The sequence below is a fragment of the Stylophora pistillata genome, chromosome 8 (genome assembly GCF_964205215.1).
Source record: "Stylophora pistillata chromosome 8, jaStyPist1.2, whole genome shotgun sequence".
NCBI classification, from domain to species: Eukaryota; Metazoa; Cnidaria; class Anthozoa; order Scleractinia; family Pocilloporidae; genus Stylophora; species Stylophora pistillata.
This window is the reverse complement of record NC_142526.1, coordinates 30634252-30657671: the sequence shown is the minus strand read 5'-3', so window position 1 is coordinate 30657671 and position 23420 is coordinate 30634252. Positions and strand designations below refer to the sequence as shown.

The 23420-nt window shown below is 39.2% G+C and overlaps 1 protein-coding gene across 6 annotated transcripts in view; it reads right to left on the bottom strand.

Moving 5' to 3' along the window:
* The window catches only part of LOC111322505 (intermembrane lipid transfer protein VPS13C), a 77267-nt gene that overhangs the window by 29844 nt on the left and 24003 nt on the right, over positions 1 to 23420 (bottom strand). For all 6 annotated transcript variants that reach the window (XR_015990412.1, XR_015990411.1, XM_088729671.1 and 3 more), the window contains 41 exons: positions 22969 to 23042; positions 22281 to 22423; positions 21846 to 21928; positions 21368 to 21508; positions 21215 to 21266; positions 20460 to 20511; positions 19982 to 20020; positions 19726 to 19857; positions 19535 to 19612; positions 18944 to 19152; positions 18685 to 18823; positions 17996 to 18068; positions 17645 to 17775; positions 16823 to 16979; positions 15493 to 15566; positions 15005 to 15147; positions 14397 to 14560; positions 14101 to 14152; positions 13870 to 13921; positions 13228 to 13266; positions 12670 to 12807; positions 12101 to 12178; positions 11165 to 11394; positions 10596 to 10743; positions 9716 to 9800; positions 9525 to 9605; positions 9177 to 9283; positions 8859 to 9037; positions 8497 to 8603; positions 7869 to 8242; positions 7333 to 7449; positions 6916 to 7077; positions 6512 to 6614; positions 6199 to 6251; positions 5406 to 5525; positions 4362 to 4487; positions 3815 to 4002; positions 3195 to 3504; positions 2136 to 2204; positions 995 to 1036; positions 195 to 618 (listed from right to left, as the gene is read on the bottom strand). Coding sequence is in view for 4 of the 6 variants with exons in the window: in XM_088729671.1 (XP_088585797.1) it covers positions 195 to 618; positions 995 to 1036; positions 2136 to 2204; positions 3195 to 3504; positions 3815 to 4002; positions 4362 to 4487; positions 5406 to 5525; positions 6199 to 6251; positions 6512 to 6614; positions 6916 to 7077; positions 7333 to 7449; positions 7869 to 8242; positions 8497 to 8603; positions 8859 to 9037; positions 9177 to 9283; positions 9525 to 9605; positions 9716 to 9800; positions 10596 to 10743; positions 11165 to 11394; positions 12101 to 12178; positions 12670 to 12807; positions 13228 to 13266; positions 13870 to 13921; positions 14101 to 14152; positions 14397 to 14560; positions 15005 to 15147; positions 15493 to 15566; positions 16823 to 16979; positions 17645 to 17775; positions 17996 to 18068; positions 18685 to 18823; positions 18944 to 19152; positions 19535 to 19612; positions 19726 to 19857; positions 19982 to 20020; positions 20460 to 20511; positions 21215 to 21266; positions 21368 to 21508; positions 21846 to 21928; positions 22281 to 22423; positions 22969 to 23042 (5268 nt within the window). In the remaining 2 variants the exon portion in view is untranslated. The remainder of the gene's footprint in view (positions 1 to 194; positions 619 to 994; positions 1037 to 2135; positions 2205 to 3194; positions 3505 to 3814; positions 4003 to 4361; positions 4488 to 5405; positions 5526 to 6198; positions 6252 to 6511; positions 6615 to 6915; positions 7078 to 7332; positions 7450 to 7868; positions 8243 to 8496; positions 8604 to 8858; positions 9038 to 9176; positions 9284 to 9524; positions 9606 to 9715; positions 9801 to 10595; positions 10744 to 11164; positions 11395 to 12100; positions 12179 to 12669; positions 12808 to 13227; positions 13267 to 13869; positions 13922 to 14100; positions 14153 to 14396; positions 14561 to 15004; positions 15148 to 15492; positions 15567 to 16822; positions 16980 to 17644; positions 17776 to 17995; positions 18069 to 18684; positions 18824 to 18943; positions 19153 to 19534; positions 19613 to 19725; positions 19858 to 19981; positions 20021 to 20459; positions 20512 to 21214; positions 21267 to 21367; positions 21509 to 21845; positions 21929 to 22280; positions 22424 to 22968; positions 23043 to 23420) is intronic.

Here is a 23420-nt window from a genome sequence, read left to right as displayed (position 1 = left end):
GAGAGACTCCAACAAAAGCACAGCCGGAAAAATTGAAGTAAAAAAGAGTTCATTTCTATGTCTTCAGAAAACAAAAAAGAGGAAAACTATCAAAAAATGTTGTCCCGATATCCTTCAGTCACTTTTGTATAACCGAAGCCTCTCAGTCTTCATTTAGTGCCTTTTACTTTGTTACGTGCACATGTGTCACTCACTGTCTTCCACTTCACGTTCTTCAAAGCGTGGCAGGGCACTTCTCGTTTCCTCCTCTTGTTGGGTAAGAGTGTTTCCGTCCGTCTGCATTGTGGTTAAATCAAGAGAACGACCCTTCCTGAGAAGTTTTTTCTTAACATCTTCTTGGCCAATTTGGAAAGAAACTGTATTCTGAAGGGATAAGTTACGTCGCCTGATAAAATCGAGGGACACCGGATCAGATGAAGCTCTTTTCTTTCGTATTTTGTGAAGTTTCTCTCTTAGGTGATTAAGTACTGGCTCAGATATATTACGGATAAAATCACTACGTGCATGTCGTTGTGTCCTACTGGCTGGGTCTACTGCGACATCTGCAAGACCAACATTCCCTGCGGCTGGCAGTTTTGGAATTCTCTGACGCACCGTCAGCTGTTCCGTATCTGAGACCTGAAATAAAAAGGACAGTTAGAAAGAGAAAACGATGCTTTAGCTAGAACATACAACAGACATTTGGCTCATCCCCTTTAAAACAATTTTTCATGGAAACGTAGCTTTGGCCGTTTTTAGACAATCGACGTCCCGCATTACCCATGTTGCGGTCCGCATATGGTTAGACTAGCGTATCTGTCCGAATCGATCATAGTCTATCGGTCTTAATCTATATTCCCGAGTGAACAGAGCCACTGTGAAAAGGAAGCATCTTACTCGAGAACACAATAAAACGACTTTGGCCAACTCGTATAGGTACAAATACAGAGTTCGCGGGGTGAAAGAGAGAATCTATTGGATCAGCAAAGTCAGTTTTTTAATTTGAAATACAAACCTGAAGTCTGTGGCTCACTGTCACTGCCGCGTGAATTCCCAGCTAAAAAAAAAGTGCGTGTATCAGCTAATTTGTACATGAATCGCATAACTGAATAAATTTTCGCATTGTGATTGGTTAACGAAGTGAGGTATTTGGCGTGGAATTGCGAGTTGAAAACGAGGCTAAGTAATATGGTTTCACATCTGAGTGCGCTCTAAGGATAAACACAAACAATTTTCTTATTTTTATTCAATTATGCGATTCAAGGAAAATCCATTACCTGACTCGTGAATTTCGCGTTAAATTGCACTCGAAAACGGATATCGCACTCATCACTTCGCGATTCGTCAGGTGATGAATTTTCCTTTAGAATATCTTATCGACGCAATACCGCATTTATATCATTATAAACAAGGTAATAGTAATAGTAATCGAAGTTTAATGTCTTTACGTGGGGCATGGTCACCCATATTGACCGAGCCAGAGGCTTATGTATGAAACGCAAGACAACAACCCACCCATCCCACCCCAGGGGAGGACATCCGTCACACAGTAATCTCATGCGTGGGAAATTAACGTCTCCTACCCCTAACCCTGCAGGAGATGGGACCTCCATTTATTCGTCCCTATCCGAGAAGACTAGGATATCTAAACCATTTCTTGATGTTATAGAAAGGCAGCATATTCTTCTCAATTATTTCAAGACCTTGAGTGTTGGTCCGGCCGGGGCTCGAACCCTCGACCTCCCGCACATCAGTCCAGCGCTCTATCTATTGAGCTAACCGGGAGGCGGTTGAACCGGTGAGGGTATCCCTGTGAAGGAAAGTTGTCGATAGTGACTGACGTTTCGACAACCTCAGTAGAAGTCATCATCAGCAGGTCAGACGAGTCATCTTGACTCTTATAGTGACTTCTGCAGTCCTCCTCAGTACTACCCTCCCCTGGACGATCACACTACACTATCAAACATTACCCCCCCCCCCGCAACCCGGGCTTCAAACAATTTATTCTAAAATCAAATTACAACCCATTTAGAGGCGTTCTTCATTTCTGTCAAAAACTGAGAAGTGGATATCTGCTCAACACAGGTTTCTTCTAAAACAAACGTCTTCTACAAATAACGACAAGAATGGAGACCGTTGTCATTTTACAGGCGTACCTCGTTATGGATGACGAAGGTTGCCAGAGGAACTGTTCTCAGTTTTTTCGCTCTATCAATCGTCCACAGCTGAAAAAAAAAATAATAATAAAATTATAACATAACCAAGGTAAAGCGCGCGCTCTGATTGGTCAATTTAGCGTCCCCCATTTGCCCATGGGTGTACGCTGCTGACGTGAGCAAATGCAAAGACTATTTTTGCGCGCGCGCTTGTTTTTTCAGGTCGCGTAAGATTTGTTAAATAAAAGAGAACTCTATAGCTACAATGTATCAATGTCATGTTATAAAACAAATGGTAAACACCACAGCATACACTATTGAGTTATGGATGCACTTGGGAGGTTTGCTAAGCACTCAAGAAGCTAGAGTCGCTCTCAGCTATCGCCTCGCGCGACTCTTACGCTTCTTTCGTGCTTAGTAACCTCCCGCGTGCATCCATAATTCAATAGTGTACGCTGTGGTGTTTACCATTTGTTAACTCCGATAGTATCAGCTACGCTAACATCACGAAAGAAGGAAAATTAGTTTACATCGTGTACTTTTCCAGTACCTCTATGGTTTACATTTCTGAAAAAAAAAAAACATCCCGCCCAAAATGCTAACAATCGTTTATAAAAAAAATGAACTCAACACTACAATCTTAGCTTTGCTGAGTTCAGAGTAGCACCCTCGTTCAAAGGAAAAAATAGCGTGGATATACCTATAACAAGTCATAGCTTTGTAATCCTCATAGATTTGGGACAAGTTTGACAACATTTGCCTGAGTTGAATTCATGTTTTCAACAAAATACTACAAAAATTTGTTCTTTGCTAAGCTCTTTATGTGTAACAAACTTTGTGCAATCATTGTTATCGGATGTAATTTAGCTCTTTCCCGATTGAGAAGCTGTAAAATTGTTAACGAGTCGGTATCTTGTTTTTGACACTAAGTAATTCTCCCAAATAGTCGTTCTGTAATGTTGACAGCAGCAATCATGTTTACCCGCCACAATATCGCAGTTTCGCTCGTGTTGAATAAATCACGAACTCGTAGCATTAGAATCTGACGGTTTCTAATACCTCGTTCAGTTCGGAGAGAACTCGTACAGCTGCGGAAGTAACGGTCAGTTGCATAACATCATGCGAATTGATGACCATATACAATGCTTGCGTTGGTTTCTCATGGTTATCGGAAGGAGCCTCGACTCCATCCTGCGGAGCATCAACCTCATCTATGGCACTGTCGCTCTTCACCTCCATGGATGGATCCATGATTGCCATCTGGGTGGACTGGATGAACGTAGTCAAGGCCCAGTTGAAATTAAGATCCCCTTCATCGTCAGATGCTGGGCCGGTTATACGAGGGCGACGCTTTTGTTTCCTTTTTGGCCTGTAGTGACAGATAAATTACTCTCAACTACTGATGTGAAACATCTCCTTTGAGGTGAGCATTACGGATAGTTGTCACAAATTAAATTTACCCAGAAGTGTTTGTCTTAAACAGCGCTAATTCCCCATTCCACTTTCGCGATAATTTTCAACGAAAAGGAACTCCCGAGAAAACTGACTTTCAGTACACAGATCCCTTAAAATGGACTGGGGCTACAGACAACTTCCGTGAATCCCCATTTTTACGCACTGGAAAAGAAGTTTGCGGTGCCAATTTCCACAATACTTGCTTATCAATCACAAAATTGTACCATGTTCGCCGTCCTGAAGACAAACGCCGTTTCTTTCTGAATGAAGATCTCTTTTGAGCCAAAGAGCCTAGACCACAGTCCGTCCTATCTCCAGTTTGAGGTGTATCTGTGACATCTCGCGAAGGAAGATCGCACGATTCAGAGTCTTTTGGGGAGAAACTTGAAACGTATCCTTCGGCAAGGAACAACTACAAAGAGAAAAGCATTCGCTTACATTTTTGCAACGCAAAAATATGGTCTTTCTTTTCATTTACTCTTTTGCGAGCTCACACCACAGTTTTTCCCGGTCTTCCAGGAATAACCTGCCTAAGTGAGTCCATACTCTTCATGGGTACTACTTCCAATGATACCGACAAGTAGAATGTGTGTAACAATTAAGACCACTTTATGCTGGTGACAATTTCCTATATTCTCACACATCGTCCCTAAATGCTTGATTCAGGGACGATACAGTTAGTAGAAATGTTCTAGTTAACCTAGAGGTTAAAGGGTTCAACGCATGGCCACCGCGTATCCCGCCGCAAGCAGACACAAATGTAACGATTACCTTAAGTTGTACTTGCCACATGGTATTCTCGTCTTCGACCATCACTGGCTCTAACAGGGGCTCCCAAACGGCAAGACACTCATTGTAGTAACAAACCTGTGCTGCAACATCTGCTTCAACTTTAAGCTATTTTACAAGTGAAAAAAAGTAAAGTAGCGTTGCAGAGGTTTCATTACAAATTAGTCTAGGTTATAAAATGATTTCGAGTAATAAGCACGAGTAATAATAAATTTCGTTGCAGAGGTTTCATTACAGATTAGTCTAAGTTGTAACATGATTTCGAGTAATAAGCACGAGTAAAAATACATTTCGAGTAATAATAAATTTACAAGTGCTTATTTACACCAAATTGCACGAGAAATCATGTTGTTACTTGTTAATAATTTGCACGAAAAAGGCATCACAAAAGTCAAGACAGACGAAATTTTGACAGCGCGCGCGCTATTTGTAATTTGCACTCGTGTTACAACTTTGCACTTGTGTTACATGAAAAATGCATTCGTTTTCAGCCAATCAGACTAGCGTAATTTTTTCATGTACATTGGTAAACCGCTGACCGGTGGTCTACCGCCGCCTGTAAGGCCTCTTACAGCCGTCTGTTGAGCCTGCAAGTAGGTTCTCGTGTTTGGGTTTCACCTTACGGCCTCTTTCCGGGCACAGCCGCAATAATATTATCGGCAGCCGCTTATGAGAAAAGGTTATTGAAAGTTATCAAACAGAAATAAAAATTAAGGGGGTTAGTTTCTAAAGAAACTGTGGTGCTACGTCGGTGGGAGTTACAAGATAATTTTGGTTTGATCAGCTAAGTTGATCATAAAGTAAATTGGCCAACCCTTTACGGTGACCAATTTACTTTATCAGCTCAGTTGATAAAACCAAAATAACAGAAATAAAAATTATTCAGTTATGTTTTGAGTTCGCTTTGATTAAATCGAATGCCATAAAACTATTTACTACATGGGTCAAATAACAATGGCTGATATCTTCAACAGAAAGTTGATAACAACATGGTCCATCTCTTGCATCAGTTATTCTTCAACATACCTGGGCAGACCAATCAAACACTTTGCCTGTCGCGCATGAGCGAATCAACAGCAAGGGAATATGGGCACCTTCGACCTCATTCACCAACACCACTTGAACTTCTTTAATTGTTAAGCTGAGCTGAAGGTAAAAAGAAAATATCTATTTATTCACGAGTTTCTTAATGCGCCCCCAAAAAATGGGCATTCCTTCTTGAAGACAAGTGAAAATTACTTTAAGTTTTAGTTTTCCCAAGAGGATTTTGGTTAGACGGGACTTAGTTCATAAATTCCAGGCCTTACATTCCACCTACTACTCGATACCCCAATCGGCAAATTCAGAAACCTTGCCGCAATCCGATACAGAGCTTAAACCCACTTATTGTAAAACCATTAACATTCAGCTCTACTAATTCATTCTGGCAGACGTCCCTAGTGAAACTGTACATACCGTAAAACAGCGCGGTGATAAGCCCCAGGGACGGAGTGAGGGCGTAAATAAAAGTCTATTATTTTCTTTTTTTTTTTTTTTTAATTTTCTCTTTTTTCATTGCATTGTCGCCCAAATTTAATGAATGACGAGTACAGTACACAACTCTTTGCTTGAGAAACTACAATATTCACAACAGAAATAGACTTAAGTACACTTTTACTAAAACGATACCTTATGCAAACGAACAACAATATCACTTTCATCTCCCAGGTTTTGATTATGGGGGGGGGAGGGGAGGGGAGTTATTGGAGAGTGGGCGTAAAATCTAGATATGAGAGGTACGAGAGAGTTAACAGTATATCGGCAGTATATCATGATTAACCTTATCGCCAGTCGCATTCCTTGTCACCAGCTTGGGCTTGGCGTCTTCAATAGCTACAGAATAGAACATCGGGCAGAGCATTTTTACAGAGTTTCTTTTACATAATATTTCTTTAAGTAGTTTTGGCCTTAACCTATATCTCGGGAAGATGATAGTGAAACAAGGCCTTAATTCTTATTCGAACATGTCTGCCGTGTCATTTCACCCTCTGCCTATTGTCGAGCGCATCATTTTACCGTTCCCGTGCGTTCACCTTAGTGTACGTTTTCTCTAGGAGGGTCACATTTATAAGCACAGTTATTTCCTTACCAACCTTTTTTCTTAAACCAGTACTCAGCAGAAGCTGGTTTGCTTTCCCACAAGTCAGCTGGGGCGCCAACAACCTCTCCACCCACTGTCTGAACGCTTTCATCGACCTTAAAAGCCACAAAAACAAATACATTCAAAAACATGTTATTCGCTTTGTTACGTCGGAAAGTGGGTCTAAGAAAAATCATACTTTCGGATTACGCGCTCCGATACTGTGCCACTGAACAGCGGTGATCTCGATAAAAATCTAGGTCATGAACTTGGGTCACCTCTCTATCAAGGCAACAAAATTCCCCGCGAGACGTTTCTGTCTTAAATATGATGTACACATCTTTTCCGCTTTTTGTTCATTGTCTTTAGCAAAGTGGAGCAAACTGAATCAAACTTGAAGTTATCAAAGACAGCTACCTTTTGCTGTCCTGTTAATGCTGTAACTACATTACTGACAGTGGTGAGGAGTCCTGGAGAGAATTCGAACACCATTTCTTCTAATGCAATAGCGATGTCTTGACCACCCTCACTCGAAGCTGGTGTCAAGTACTTGAATGACAACGAACAAGGGTTCAAAACCTGGAAAAATATAAGATACCTAATAAAAAATCGGTCATACATGCAGGTTACTGTATAAAGGTACAGACAAGGTACTAAAAGTTATTTGTTGTAACAAAGGCAACTGTTATTGCCCATGCTCGTTGCATCCGGCTATCTATTAACTTATCAACTCTATGCATTTTCCAGCAAGTCTCCTCATTAATGTACTTCGAATTCAAAACCTTAAGATACAAGCTTCAGCTAGAGAAGCGAAAACTCACTTTTTTTCCTTACCTTATAAGATGTCCTTTTTACTTCAGGAAATTGTGCAGCTTGCATCTGGAGATTTGTCAAATCTGCTGAAAGACTCTGCTTTACACCTTCCAAAGTGTAATCAAACTCCACTTCTGCCTAAATATTTTAAATGTTCATTTTACACATAAGTTCTAGTCTTCTTATTTTGTCAATACATAGAAAATTTATTAAATATCAACGAGTATACGGCCAAAATAATGAAGAGCTCAGTAAGCATGTTATAAAGACGCTATTTCTAGCGTTTCAAGGTGTGACTCGCAATTTTCCGTATGTAAATGTTGCTTCAGTTCGAATGAAAGCCATTAAAAAAGAAACATTTGATCTATCATAATAGCCACCGGCTTTGATTTTAATGCAAGAAAACTGGTTAAAATTTCCAGATAACAGAGGGATAGAAACATGTCAAAAAGAAAGCAACGTCCGTTGACTAAGAGAATTCAGCCGTAATTATCTCTTTATCTTTGTCTATTCGACCTCCTAAATATCAACATGGTTAAAAACAAAAATGTAATCACCTGAACAATGAGTGCCTCGCTCTCTTTGTTAGTGGCGTCAGAAAGTAAGACAATATTTGGATCCTTTACAACACCATGAACAAAAACCTTCAGCTGCGTCTCTTGAGTAGGCGAAGCTGCAGCATCCACTTGACTAAGAGTAGGAGTAGAAGTGACATCTCTACTTTCAGTCTTGTGTATCTGTACAACCCTCTCCTTCCTGGGAGCTTCGGGGTCCCTGACATTTGGAGCATCCAGAGATGTTTGACTGACTACTGAGACTTGTGGCTGTGGAGGTTGATCCACGTCGGATGGTGGAATGGTGAAAAACTCCAGTAAAAGGAGCAAAAAGGGAAAGTTGACAAAAATGGTAGCATTTTGCAAGGACACTTGGACTGGCAAAGATAAAAAAAATAAATAAATAAAAAGCACATGAGAAACTAAACAGTCCAGTATGAGAGGTAAGATAAAATAGTAAGATTTTCAAAGTCGTAGTTTTACTGTCAGTATTGAACTTTCTCAGCTGGCGCTAAACAGCTGACATGTAGAAGTGAAGCAGTCAGGAACAAACACATGCGCGATATTCCTTACGGCTGCAAAAATGATAGAACTATGTGATTCATAACTAGTCAGAACAACATAAGCAAACCTTTCATCTCCCCTGAAGGTAACTGACAGAAAACTACATCACACATTTCTTTGGAAGATGAAGATGTCCGAGATCCAGTGAGTGTTGCCATCTTTTTGTCTACTAACCTTTGAAGAAGAAGAAAAAAAACATGAAACCTTCAAATAAGGAGGAGGGTTTGACCCATTCTAGCGCACAAATGATATACAAAGAAATTTCCCGAAATTGCAAACACTTCAACATGGAAGTCTCTTTAAGTAAGCAAATTGGTTACACGCCCTTGAGTCTAGATAACGCCAACTACCATAGGGAACAGCGTAGCTCCTTTAATGTCCTAACCCTAACCCAAACTTAATCACCAAGCTTACATGTCATTCACCAACCTGGGAAAAGCAGAAATTGATCCTTTTCTAGCATCTTCAACCACACAGCCATTAAGTGCACAGTTAATTTGAACTGAGCTGTCATTGGGCAAGACTACGGTAACTACACTTTCCTCCACATGACATAAACAGAGCCTTGTGGCTGGATCGCAGACCGACGACTGTGAATCAAACGGGTCCTGCAGTTGGTAAAGTAAACATAACCACTGTAAAGCAATTTTCAAATGAGACTGAAACCCTGGACTGGATTGGTTTCATTTCGCCCTCTGTGCACAACTGTACTGACAACTTCCAGTAAAAATCAAACGGTTTACTAACCAAAGGCTTCTCATTGTTGTACAGAGTAAGACTAGCTCCAACGAGATCAAATGAAAACACCATCCTGTCCCACACAGTTTCCGCATTTTCCACGGGTACATCAGGTTCTGTAAAGATAATGTTTCTGTATAAAACCGCTTCCAAGCAAGTTTCCTCAACGAAAAATCTCACGAGCTAAGTATCAAAATTATGCCCGTTGACAGAAAAACCTTTTTTTATGTTTTAAATTTTGCGCTTGCAATGGTTACTGACACTACTATTTTCTTTGTTCTGAACTTTTTCTGTTACTATCAACGTTTTTCTTCATTTTAATCACGTGGAAAAAAGACAATGCAAATAATATCACACCAGATGAAGTATTTGCTGTCTCAGACGGTTCACTATGTTCCTCTTGTTCCTTTGCCATGCTTTGGTCAAGTCTCGATTGGTCTGAAAGCAAAACAACGCAAAAAATAGAAGTTGCATTTGGTACGTCGTTTCTAACAAGACCACCGTCTGCTTTGACTTAACAGTCAAATTAATACATGACGTGTTCGTACCTTCCAGTACCACACTTTCAGCTTCTTCCAAATTTACTTGAAAAAGCGTGGTGAGAACGTGGTAATCCTGTCGACCTAGATTCATCTGAAAATAAAGATAACAAATATAACAATAACGACACAAATAACTTACAAATTACAATTCAAACCAAGAAAGTGCATTGATAGAGGACAATGCAGCTGGCAGCAGTATAAAAATGACCATAGCCTTTGAATAACTGATAGTAGGTATCAATCAAAAATTCATCGAAAATATAAATATATCTTTTGACTTCAACTGCCCTGAGTGTGGAACAAAGAGAAAAATCAAGTGACCAGTAAAAATTAAAAACTCAGCCTTCCGATTGCCAAAAGGCGTTTTCTACACCCAACTTTAGACTAAGAACGGTCCCTCCTTTTAAGTAAAAAAAAAAAAAAATCAAGGAAAAAACGAGGGTTAACCCTTTACCTCCCAGAAGCGAGTCACATGTAAATTCTCCATATAATATCCATGCGTCATCCAACAAATAGGTAATGAGAATGCTCAAACTTATCAGGTAGAAGTTGTTATCTTGCAATTGATCAAACACCAAATTCCTGTCTCTAATTTACAACTAATATGTAGCAGCTAGAGGGGAGAAATAACAATGCGATCCTGGGAGTTTAAGGGGTTAGCGAAAATGCGCCATTCATAGTCATAAGGTCTTCTTCAGAAGGCAACATAAAGTTAAAACTGAACAGCCCAAAGTAGTTGGGATGATCGAATTTGAACAAAATTAAATATATTTCAAAATAGATTCTCTATCTTCTTTTTTTTTAGCTCAAAAGATACCAGTCTATAGTCCAAAGGCTGCGATTCAGAAAGGATATGACTACATCGCGAGACAAACAAGAAAAATACCTCGACAAAGTCCAGAGCAGCTGAGCAATCTATGATTGGGATTTCATTGCAAGAGGGCAATAGTGAACGCTTGATGTTCGCTTCTAGTTTTATTGGTTCAATGAGATTTCGCTTGATCATCGGAGAGGAACTTATATCCATCACACCTCTACGTAAAGAAGGATGGCAATTTCAGTACACTGTACAAGTAGCAAGGGTTTTATCGTTTGGTTCAAGATGTGATCACCTCGGACGTGGATTGGGACGTTTGCACTTGGTACTTCTTCATCGCCTGGACAAGACATATGAAATGTCGCGATCCACATCGGAAATGTCTACATCGTGAGACAGACGATGATATTTCATTACGATGAGTAACGTAAATTTTCATTTATATTATATTAGTCTTCTCTGTACAAAGTTCATTTTTAAACACATTGAAGCTAAACGAGAAAACACCATATGCACTCTATCCACTGGTAAATCTCAAGCTGTTTCTCAGACAGAGCTGTACTTAAAGTCTTCTCATTAACACTCCATTTTTACTTTGAAGATCTTTAAATCATTAGCCAACATCATTACCATCTCACCTCGCTAGCTGTAGCGATTGAAGAGATAGTTCCATGATATCGAACACAGCCTCTCTGTTCTCATCGTTCAGTGATGTGGGGAGAACATCAAATTCGTTCTGAAGGTCCAAATGTCCCAGATCAACAATGAGCATATCCACTGAGCGCGAGTGACGTGGAATTATCACCAGAGGGGCACTGATGGCCACTTGCAAGCCAATGCGAGTTGCTTGACTATGGATTGATTCCACCTGGAAAAATTTAACACCAGACGGTAACTCAATAAGCAGATTACATTGTAACCTGGAGTCAAAGCCTGGAATCAAAGCGTTGAATCAAAGCCTGGAATCAAAGCCTGGAATCAAAGCCTGGAATCAAAGCCTGGAATCAAAGCCTGGAATCAAAGCCTGGAATCAAAGCCTGGAATCAAAGCCTGGAATCAAAGCCTGGAATCAAAGCCTGGAATCAAAGCCTGGAATCAAAGCCTGGAATCAAAGCCTGGAATCAAAGCCTGGAATCAAAGCCTGGAATCAAAGCCTGGAATCAAAGCCTGGAATCAAAGCCTGGAATCAAAGCCTGGAATCAAAGCCTGGAATCAAAGCCTGGAATCAAAGCCTGGAATCAAAGCCTGGAATCAAAGCCTGGAATCAAAGCCTGGAATCAAAGCCTGGAATCAAAGCCTGGAATCAAAGCCTGGAATCAAAGCCTGGAATCAAAGCCTTGAATCAAAGCCTTGAATCAAAACCTGGAATCAATGACATCGACAAGGTAGTCGAGGATCATAGATAAAAGGATAAGGAAGGGATAAAGCTGATAGTAGAGTTAGAGAGGTTAGAGAGGGTAGGAAGGGTAATGCCAAGAGTGTAACAGAAAGATGACAAGGAAACTGCAAATGAGAACGAGGCCGGGTGGCTGGCGTCTATGAAACTCCAATGGCAACATAAAACATAAAGTTACCTGTTCAGTAACTGCCCTTTGTGCTGTTTCTTGTACATATTGAGTTGACTGAGGGCTTGTTAAAGGCTCGACGAATTGCTTTTAAAAATGCAGCAATAGATGAGTTGACAAAGAGTACAGACAGTATTTTTCTAAAATTACATATCCTAAAGATGCATTTCAAGAAAATTGAAAAAAGAAAAAAAGGGAGAGGGTCGTACACCAACGGACAGTCGACGACACAACTCACCAATACAGCCAAGATAGAAATGCGCCGATCACAGATTTTCAGGCCACCCAACCAATCAAAGCCAAGTATAATGTTTATACGGTTGAACGTAACCAGTCAACCTTGTCAACCGCTGTTGACTGGCACCGCTACAAACAACAAGTGACTCAGTGCATTTTGAGCGGGTGAGACAAACGAGAAAAACATTTTACCACAATAAACACAGCCTTTAATGAAATTGTTTTCAAACAAACTTGCTTCTGACAATCTAATTTGTTTCGCCTCACTAACAACTGCCGCAATGTTTTGGTTTAGCAGCTGAAAGGAAGAAATATTTTTGCACGAAAACTAAAGTACTCACCAACAATTCCGCTATGAATCGGTACAAAAAGACAACGTTTATTTTCCCGATGTTTAGCTCAAGGTTCCCATCCAGTCGGGTTAGGTCAGCAGGACTTGGATCACTCTTGGGAAGATTTGCTTTGTCGAAATACTTAAACTGAAAGATAGAGACTTCATCATGAAGTTGTCATATTGATTATATAAAACAACGTAAAGGTATTTCATTTGAAAATTAGCAACATTGCGGTCACTTTTCCTTTAAGGAGAACTTACATTGTAGCTCTAAAATCACGTAGTTTTATCTCTGCAGTTATAAAGATATGTAAAACCTTTTTCCTTTCCCCTGCTGTTTGAGATTCCAATAATACCTTGTCGAACATGGTCTAGAATTGTATAAAGAGCTCGACTTATGACGCCGCCATTTTGGAAAACAAACTTAAGCTAACTCAGTAACCTTATCGTACACACGACTTACTCACAAATATTTGGACCACAATGCATGGTCCACTTAACAGCTACTGACAACATTAAATAACGAAGAAAACACTACGAAGTGAAAAAAGGAGGTTAATCGTACCTCGAAATCAAAGACATTTTCATTTTCCACAGAGATAATCTGTGGAATAATTATAAGAATCACAGCTTTTCGTTACGGTGGAGCAATGAATAATACACAATGCTTGTGTAAAAGATTATACATTTGATTTGAAAGAAAGTCTTAAGAATAATAAAATAACCTTTAAACTTTTATTATATTAGTGCCCCAAAAGAGCTTCAAACCCTGACAAGAATTATCCCCACGTAAGAAAAAGCAAAAAATCACTTGTATATAAAATCTTGAGCCTGAGCTTCAATCATACCATTACCAGCACCCGAATGCATGCAGATTTGTAGCCAGGTCTAGTGATTTTTATCTCATAACATTAAAATATGTATTTGAGTTAACAAATTACAACACTCAAACCTTGTACAGATTGGAAGGCACAGTTATGTTCAGGATTTAACGTAAACATTACATGTATTTGGTCTTTACTTTTTATAGATCTACATCCGATATGTGTCTACATATTCATTTGTGACGTATAAAGTGTGTTTGGTTTTATTTTTATAATGAGGACACTTGCTGATCCCTTTACGGGCAGTAAATAAGTCTGACTATCATTCATTCCTGGGCACACCAACTATAAAAATAACAAACAATTTATTTGAGAATTTTTACCTTAGGATAATAGGTTTGGCTATTCAGGTCGACCACAGAGAGATCATTCTGCCTACAATAAAAAAAATTAACAATTCGACGGTGGTTTAGTGTAGTCTGTACTCTTGTCGACAACGATATTCGTCATGAAAGTGGTCAAAATGTTGTGGACTCACGAGATGAAGCCAAGAAATTACATCATAGTCACTTTTGGGAGCCAAAGGGTTATCCAGTTAACAAAACAAGACTCACCTGGACTTTAAAACCATTCCGCCATCCCACAGAAGAAATTCTGCTGTTAAACCTATAGTAGAACGTTGGATAGAGTTGTAAGGGTATGCCAACAAAGTGTTTCACATAGGATCATTTTTGAAGGAGGTCAAACGAACCCCAGCGATAAAAGCTAATTGTTGTTAGAAATTGTACCACCGTGGTGAACTTCAGTCCTGTTAAAGACATTTACGCAAGTTCTATATAGTTGAAGGCCTTTTCCAGTTGGTAGCTTCTGGAGCTAATGGCTGCTAAAAGAAGATGTAGTGACCACGTACCTTCAACCTTGATACTGGCCAGATTTTTATGGGAGATCCTGACAAGAACATCAACTTCTGACAGTTCAGCATTCACCTTAAGGCTCACGGTACTTTGTTTTATCTGCTCTGAATCAGCGTTACTCGCACTGTCTGAACTTAAAGCGCTTGAGGAGTCTCCGAAACTACAGTTTAAAAAAAAATGAGGAAAAAGTAATGTGAATTATCAGAAAGTAAATAAAAATAAGTTGGTGATGCACTTCAAGTGCAATTACTGTTTACGCGCTTCTGATGAAGGGAATCTTTTAAGAAAGTTAAGAGTAAAAGGACGCCTTTTTTTTCTTTCTCACATCAACATAAAACTAAAACAACTGTACATTTAAACCACAAAGTGACACGAGAGAGTGTAATGGATACCAGACAAATTCTGGGCATTCGTTACTACTACGTTACAACTGCTGCGTTAGTTGGCCACTGTTTAAAGCACAAGCTAGAAATACAAAAAACCCGAGCCTCTCTTTGCAAGATCTAGAACGTAAACAATTTATTATATTATTGAAAACACAATGTATTTTTATCTTGTTACTGCAGGGTCTACTAGAATAAGTACGGTAGCTGTATTATGTTACCTTGACAAAAGAGCAAGGCCATGCATTTGCAAATCCATCAGTCCCTTTTGAAGACAATCTATTTTCAGCTTTGAAAAACTGACATTTATTTGCTGCTCTATAGTGCAGAATGTCGATTCGAATTCTGGACATCTGGGATCAACCTTTGAAAAACAGTAAAAGTAATAAACTTTACATGTAACTCCTCTAGCTAATGTAACAACTTTTCATATGATCAAAATTACATATAAAGTACCATAATTTATCATGTGAACCATACGGCCCTGTGAGAACTTTTATAACATTATGAGATAGCGCGAGCACGGCCGGAAAATGCCGTGTGACCCAGTGAAGACAGGAAAAGTAGAGAGAGCGACGGTCACATGATATAATGCTTATTGACTAAGTCAGTTGGGCCAGACGAGAAAACATGCAATGTATCAAGAAATTTCTGCCTTCCCAGAAAATGATGTTCTGTTTAAATTTTTTTAAGGCGTAATTTCACTCACTCTTTTGTAAGAAACAGAAATAAGATCTGTATCCTGCGAAGAAGACAAAACTTTTACTGGCAAACCATCTGCACCTTAAAGAAAAACAAAACATCAGGAACAAGAACGTTTTACAAACACGACAGAGTCTTTTCATTGGTATTGCTATTCATGCGAAACTGCATATCATCCTCGAGTTTCAGGAGTAGCTTTTCCAACGCGAACAGAACAGCTACATTAGTTGATTTCAATTTCCTCGCTACATTAGTTAACTTCCATTTTTCTACAGTGGTGTCTTGTGGGTGAGTATTGGTAACTCATGAAGCTAATCTAACAGTTAGACGCACTGGACTTACAAAAGTCACATCTACGCCTCCTAAACAATTTGTGCCAAATTAAGGATTGCTATAGAATTGAAATCGGTTACAAGTCAAACAGCTATTCAACATTGAGCTAACCGCCTACCGGTTAGCTCAATGGATAGAGCGCTGGACTGTTGTGCGGGAGGTCGAGGGTTCAAGCCCCGGTCGGACCAACACTCAGGGTCTTAAAATAATAGAGAAGAATTTGCTGCCTTTCTATAACATGAAGACATGGTTAGATATTCTAATCTTCTCGGATAGGGACGAATAAATGGAGGTCCCGTCTCCTGCAGGGTTGGGGGTAGGAGACGTTAATTTCCCACACACGAGATTACTGTGTGATGGATGTCCTCCCCTTGGGTGGGATGGGTGGGATATTGGGCGCACTTAATTTGGAGCCTCGCTCTGTTGTACGACCCTCATCATACTCTGGTGAAAGTGATTAAATATTCTTTATACCCATAAGAACTAGCAAACATGTGCAGTCTAACCTCGATTTTTCGGTCCTCGATTATCCGGATTTCTCGATTATACAGACGTTTTCTCTGGTTCCAATTTTTTCATGAATATTTATTAGTCATGATCAAGATCCGTAACCATATCCTTTTGGAAACTACAGCATTGAAAAGTGAAGTAAAGGCGATGTTCTTCTTTAAGACAAACGGACTTACTTCAACATTTTAGGCCAATGTAAAAACATTTTTCATTAATTTTAATTGTTAATACACACGTGTAGAGGTATTCACGTAGGAGAGTGAAGATGTAGACCAAATCTTTTTCAAGCCAATTCGTAAATGTTTTGTTTCAGGATTAAATGTCGCTTTCTTAATTTAATAAGTTTTTTCCCATATTAATAACCATATTCTCGATTATCCGGACCCTCGATTATCCGGACTAGTTCGTCTAGTCCCAACGAATCCGTATAACCGAGGTTCGACTGCATTTAAATCGATATGGTTCCACCTATTTTTTTTAAACGCTTGGAATACCTTTGTTCAAATGATCGACGAGCTCAATAGCTCCAAGCTTTGCAGATGCATTAAGGATCCATGTTTCCATGGTGACAGTGGCACTCATGTTATTTGTTTCAAGAACCAAATAAGGCTTACAGACACCATCAACAACTTTGGGCGAAGTAACTTGAAGCTATAGAGAGTCACACAGCAATAGTAAATAAGAGCGGGAAAAGTTAGAAAATAAATTTAACATGAACGGGCCATTTATACGAGAAAACATCCAACGGCTGACGTAAGACGCAAGCGTAGCTCACAGGAGTTCTCTAAATCGCGACTAATGTTGATGTCAACGGTTTTCGCCCCCCCCCTCTCCCCCCCAATCCCACACACCCTCCCCTTGCTTTCGAATGTAAGCAAGTACAAGAAGGCGCATGTGTAATGACATCTACACCTGCACAGCGTAGGGTTTGCAAAGGCAGCAACCAAGCCGCGACCTGATTCATGCGTGTGGTTTCACACCTTATATAAACAGCAGTTTGTTTAGATCGTGAATGGGTTTAACTCCTTTCTCATCTACGTCACGGCTTGTGAGAGCCGAGGCTCACTTTCCCAATGTTATCTGGCTCCATTGCCAACTTGTCACTGGCCACTTGTTACAATCTTCCTCCAAACGAAACGTTAACTCCATTCCGTTACTAACATTAAAATAGGTACGCAAAGCAATCATGTGGATACTGCGTTAAGAATATCACTCACTCAAAGCCGACACAAATATATAGAGTGTACTTACAGTGCACTGCCCAGAAAATAATATATGAAAGGAGTACAAATAAACCAACGTACAAATGTACAAACCTTACTCAGCGTAAAATGACATTTAATATTTGATACTTCATCTATAGACTTAGCATCAGTGCTGTCTGAGAGATTCTGTTGCTTTTTCTCCTCTTTATCCGCGCCATCAGTTTTAGTTGCAGGTGTACGTTCTTTAGAAAAAATTATCGACGAAAACACATGAAAATGAAGATTATGGTGTCGAGCACTAGATATTAGTGTATTCAAGATCGTGGAACAACTTGCAAATGTAAAGTTGTTTCAAACTAAAAACTTTAATCTACAGCAACAGTTCCCGCACAAATATGATTTTTATATATTCACAAACGTGAGTTCCCATACAATTGCAAAGTGGTCTCAAATAACACTTGCCGTTTTGGCCTTCCAACAAGTTATCGTTCAAAACCATCATAAACATCTGAAAATCATTCACTCCCAGATTCATCTAGAAATAAAAAAAGAACTTCAGTTATATTCATATTTTTCTTCATGAGTTACACGAGTCAAACTAGACTCCAGTCTATCAAGATCGAACCAGAAAAGTTTTCAAGGGGAAGCTTGTTAAGAAAATCTCGCCTGTGAAAAGGCGTTGTTATGAGGAGTGACTTAAAATAAGTTTTGGGAAACTTCTAGAATGCTTAGTCACGCTGACTTGCATACATGAACTTTCTATAGGACTTTCCAAAACCTTTTGTCGGGTTTCGTTGTCATGATGTAATTAAGCTTCTGGAATGTTCCAGAATACTTTGTAAATGTGTATAGGGACTTAGTCGACTCGACTAATAGGAGTGACCGACTGTTTAGAAAGCTACATCAACAGAGAGAACTGTTGTGGTAAATTGTTAATTTCAAGGAACTTTGGAGAAAACAGTTATTGAGGATAATTACTGTAGTGTCTATTGGAGTCGCTCCTGAGTTAGAATATTACACATCATTTAATAAACTATAGTTGAGTTCATAGGATTATGGGGTTTTTCCATTGGTTGAACTATACCGTAGAAGCGTCTTTGTAATGAACTGCAGGATACACCATGATATCCCGTGAATGGCCAGATCGTTACCTTAAACAGCTCCAAACTCCCCTCTACTTCAATCAAAGGGAGATCGCTGACATCCAGCTCCAGTCTTCTCTTTACAATGACATTCAACTCAACTGGTTCTATCAAATGCTCATTGAGATGTTTCTCCACTTGAGAAAAGCTTAATAACAGAAAAAATATGGAAGAATCATTACAATGTTTATAATCATCTTTGTAAGATAGAATGAACTTCAACGAATATTCCACTATCCCACAAAGAGATATAAAATGAAAGGTATACCCTGAGACTTGAAATGAACTGAATCGTACATCCATGCGGTCAGTAAGTCCATACTGGGATGAGTTGATTAGAGAATTACTAACATGCAATTCTCCGAGGTCTGCAACGAGTTTTTCGCTCGACCTTGAATTGCAAGGAATAATAATTTGTGGTGCATTTACAGAAATGTTCAATCCAATTTTTGCTCCCTGTTTTTGGATGTGCTGAACCTAAAAAGCAAGTTAGAATAAGCCAGTGAGCCAAAAAGTATTAAATACCGAACCGGTGACCCGTTCCAAACAGCCCAATAATTGTAAGCCGGAATACACGCAGCTTAATTCTTAATTTATCCATTGCTCCTAAAGCTACAAGACAACAAGCAGCCGCTACGGATTTTACAGAACTGTGAAGTAAACTATAAAGCGAGATAAAAGAACTAAAACTATCTCAACTTGTACGAGTCAGTAAATGCTTTCGAAAACAAAAACAGAAATAAAGATCACTGGTCAAAACAAGTCGCCACATACTATTGAGTAGAGGTTATAAGTGCTGTTGACGTTCTTGTTGTTATTAGTTTGTTGAGGGCACGTAGCTATTTAATATACGTTTCACCTGGTTTAGAACTGCTTTTTGGGTTACTTTCTGTGCATATGCCACTGTTTCCGGACTCGCAATTGCTTGAAGGAAATTCTGAAACCAGAAGAGAAGAAACAAGTGCCTGTTAGGCTACATTATTCATCCACACAAGTTTTACAAGGGACTCGTATGCGCAAAACCAACTTTAGGTAGGAACAACCACTAACCTGAAGATGAATCACAAAATAGCCCAGGAATACAAATCGGAGTTTTCCAAGTTTTACGTTGACTGAGAAATCGAGAGCTGTCGGATCCTGGTCGGCAATGGCGCCTTGTAATGACTTGTTGAATATAGTTACCTTAGGGTTGTACAGAAAAGGAGAATACAATTTGGTACATAATACTCTTTATCAACACCTTGTTAAACTTTTAACCTGTAACGATAACTGTGCCAAAAAATATTTAACGAGGTACTCAACTAACCTTGCAGTCGAAAACTGTGTTATCTGCCAAGTCTAAAATCTGTTTAATGAATAAGAAAAGACATACAGCTGCATTTTGATTCTGTTGAAATGTCTTTATGAGACAGGTCACTTCAACCAGCAAATACTCACAACAACTATCAAAAATGAACAATCCCTTATCAGAGAAAGCGACGAAATCGTAGTTTATTTCTCTACCGTGTTATGTCATGCTAGGGCACTTTTCACTGATTCAGTGTTGAAAGCAATCCATAATTACTTTAGTTTTTCGTAACTTCGCTCTTTGATTGGTCCAGAAAACTCGCGCCACCCCCTCAACCAATCAGATTCATTGCATGTTTTTAGTTTGAGTTCTCACTGGCTAACAACGACGTGACGCCGACCTTTGCTCCGATTGGCTGTGATTACTTTGGTTTTGGATTTTCGAAACTCGACTGAAAACTGCTCTAAAAAGACAAGTCCGAACAAATCAATCTTACTTGAGGATACAACGTTCCATCTGTGAGGTCTTCAATATCCAAGTCTTTCAACCTGGCAAACAAAATGAATAACAAGCCTTTAAGAGGTCTGCATCAAATCCAGAGTTAAAAAATCAAAAAGGCAGCATTGCGGATTAATTTTAAGCCAGTTCAGTGACTTAAGGGTTAGCGCGCTGGATCTCTGAAGAGAGAAGTCACAGTGGCTCCCTCCACCAAGGAGTAGAAACAATTACTTGTGATTTGTAGACGGGAACCTAAAAAAAAATAGCGCGAGGAGAGTGAGAGGCCTCAGAGTATCCTATTAAAGGGGAGTGGCAATAACCCTGCTCGCTTGAGGCCGATAAAACAAGGAGAAGATTGGGCCACTTAACTCGTACGCAGACTCGCTTTACTTTATCAAACTACCACGTACATTTGTTTTGCAACATAGGGATGACTGATAGGAAGCTTAAAACAATTCAAATTTGAATGTGGAGTAAACATGAGCAAGAACTAAAGAATACGACTTTCCCGTCACATTGCCACTCTTTCACAACAAAAGAAATGGCCGCTTTTGAGAAATTTTACAGAAGAGATAGGATACTAAAAAACGTTTTTCTTTCAGTGCAAAGGCGAGTTTCACTTGTTGTAATACTTATATTTTCCAATAATTGTGATGATTACTGCTTATACCATACTGCGTGGCCTGTCTTGAGCTTTTATTCTCCAAATGGAAGGAAAAGAGTTCGACTTCGTTATACTGTTGAAGTACTCACTTAGTTGTAATGTCCACCTCAGCGGGAACCACATCTATGCTGACATCAAGACCTGAATGTCAAAAAAACACAAACTGAAATGAGTACAGCACGATATTCATCATCCGCCTCAAGCAATATTGCTAAGAGACAATGAGGACAGAAGCTACCAACCTGTGACATGCACCTTTCCAACATGGCGATCCATTGAGCTGAGGATGACAGTTACTTCCTCTATTTGTGCAACAATTTTGAAGTGCACGACATCAATATCACTCTGAGCCTTCTTTCCTTCATTTTCACCTTTCACAAGCTCTATAAAATATTAGAACGGAATTCATTCCATGACATGTCTACCCAGTCCAGAGTTTCACAAAGGCATTAGCCACCTCGGGCGCCTTTTGGTGGAGTTTCTTAAAAACTACATTTCAAAAAGCAGTGAACTAGCCAATCAGAGCAAAGGCTAACATTACATGGAAAAGTGGGAAAACACACGTGACCAGGTAAGTGTTGTTTTTGACATCGATTGGTTAAGCAGATAGCACCACTGCGATTAACCAATTACAGAGCATAGCAAAAGAGGAAGTCATGGCAATCCAAGATTACTCGTGACACCAGGTCAGAAGTTGTCCTTTTAGTGTCAGTGCAATACCTTTGCCAACCGAGCCATCAGGGTCATCTTCTTCCCTGATTGTCTCCAGAAACCGTTGAGGAATTGTTGTCCACTCAGGTTCACTGCAAGATCCAAATAGTAATAATAATAATAATAAAAATAACAATTTGGTTTAAAATCAAACACGTGATTTCACATTTTATTTCAGACAAAAACTGCATGACACGAAGTGCAATTGCCACTTTACTTCATCCACTTTAAAATCGCCCAAACTCGTTGTTCATCTGTAAGAAGCTTCAAGAGCTGCAAAATTCACCTCAAAGTTTTTGGTCTTTTTGGCATTTTATCTTAGCCATTCAACTAAAAAGGACTGTATTTTTTAAAATAATTCTAACTCTAACAATCAAAAGGTACTTCGATAAAAGTGCGTCTTTACCCAAGAAAGTGTATTAAAACAGCTAGCCCTAAATTTACCTTTGAAAAAGACTCATGACAAATATCTGAAAACTTGCAATAGCTTCTTGTTTGGCTGTCAGTTTTAATGAGCTGAACCTCATTTCAATCAACTGCTCAATTGACTGAAACTTTTCTTTGAACTCTGGGCCTGCCGTATCGGCCTGACACATCCAAAGGAAAAAAGTATACAATAATTAGGACATTCTTTTACGAGCGTTACATATACGATTAACTAAGAGGAGTTTTACTTGAAGCAAGTTAAAGAACACCTCCGTCTCCTTTCTCCAAAAAGGTATTTAAGGTGACCTACAAACATGTTATAAAAATCATTCGAAAATGGTCTTCTATGGTGCATAAAGTTCGACTTTATCGTTGTCATTTTAAAAACCTCTGTAACCTTGCCGCTCATGTCAAAAAATCATTAATTAAAATGGAGAATGCGTGTTCTTATGGCCCCTAGTTCTTCAAACAGATCGCATTGAGAACGATTAAAAAATGGGTGATAAATTGTGATGTCACTATTAAGCGGCCAGGTTGCTCAGGACGACTCCAAATGACGGCGTCAAGTCTCAGAAGCCAATTTAGGGGAAGATCAGGTCACTCATTGGAATCTAAACAAGTGGTCTGTGTCATAATTTCATAACAAATTTTTAACAACTGCAAAGAAGTTCCCATCACAAAAACGATGATGAACTTTAGAATTTACCTTGACGTAATTGACGGTAATCCAGTCATCTGTGGCGGACGAAGTCAACACGCAAAGGTTGCTGCCATCAACGTCTGTATCCAGGAGAAAAATAATTGATATTTACTTTAAGTTTATTGGGTCCGTGAAATTTTGATCCGTTATAAAAAGTTAAGTGTTAAGTCATATCTGAGTTAATACACCATGGACCCAGATTTACTGAGTGTATACGTCAGCAAAGGAAACAGAGAAAATCAGTTTTTTCACTGCAGATTTTGAACCATTTCGTTTGGTTAATTTTTAAAAACCTCTTTCTGAATTGCGATGCATGGGTGATAGCCCGATCTGCGCTACGTCCTTCGTTAGCTATCTATCAACTCATATCCAACGTCTCCATGAAATAGTCGTTAGGTATATCGTTTTTTGTTTTTTTGTTTTTTTTTTTTGTTTTTTTTTTTTTTATACAGTTCACT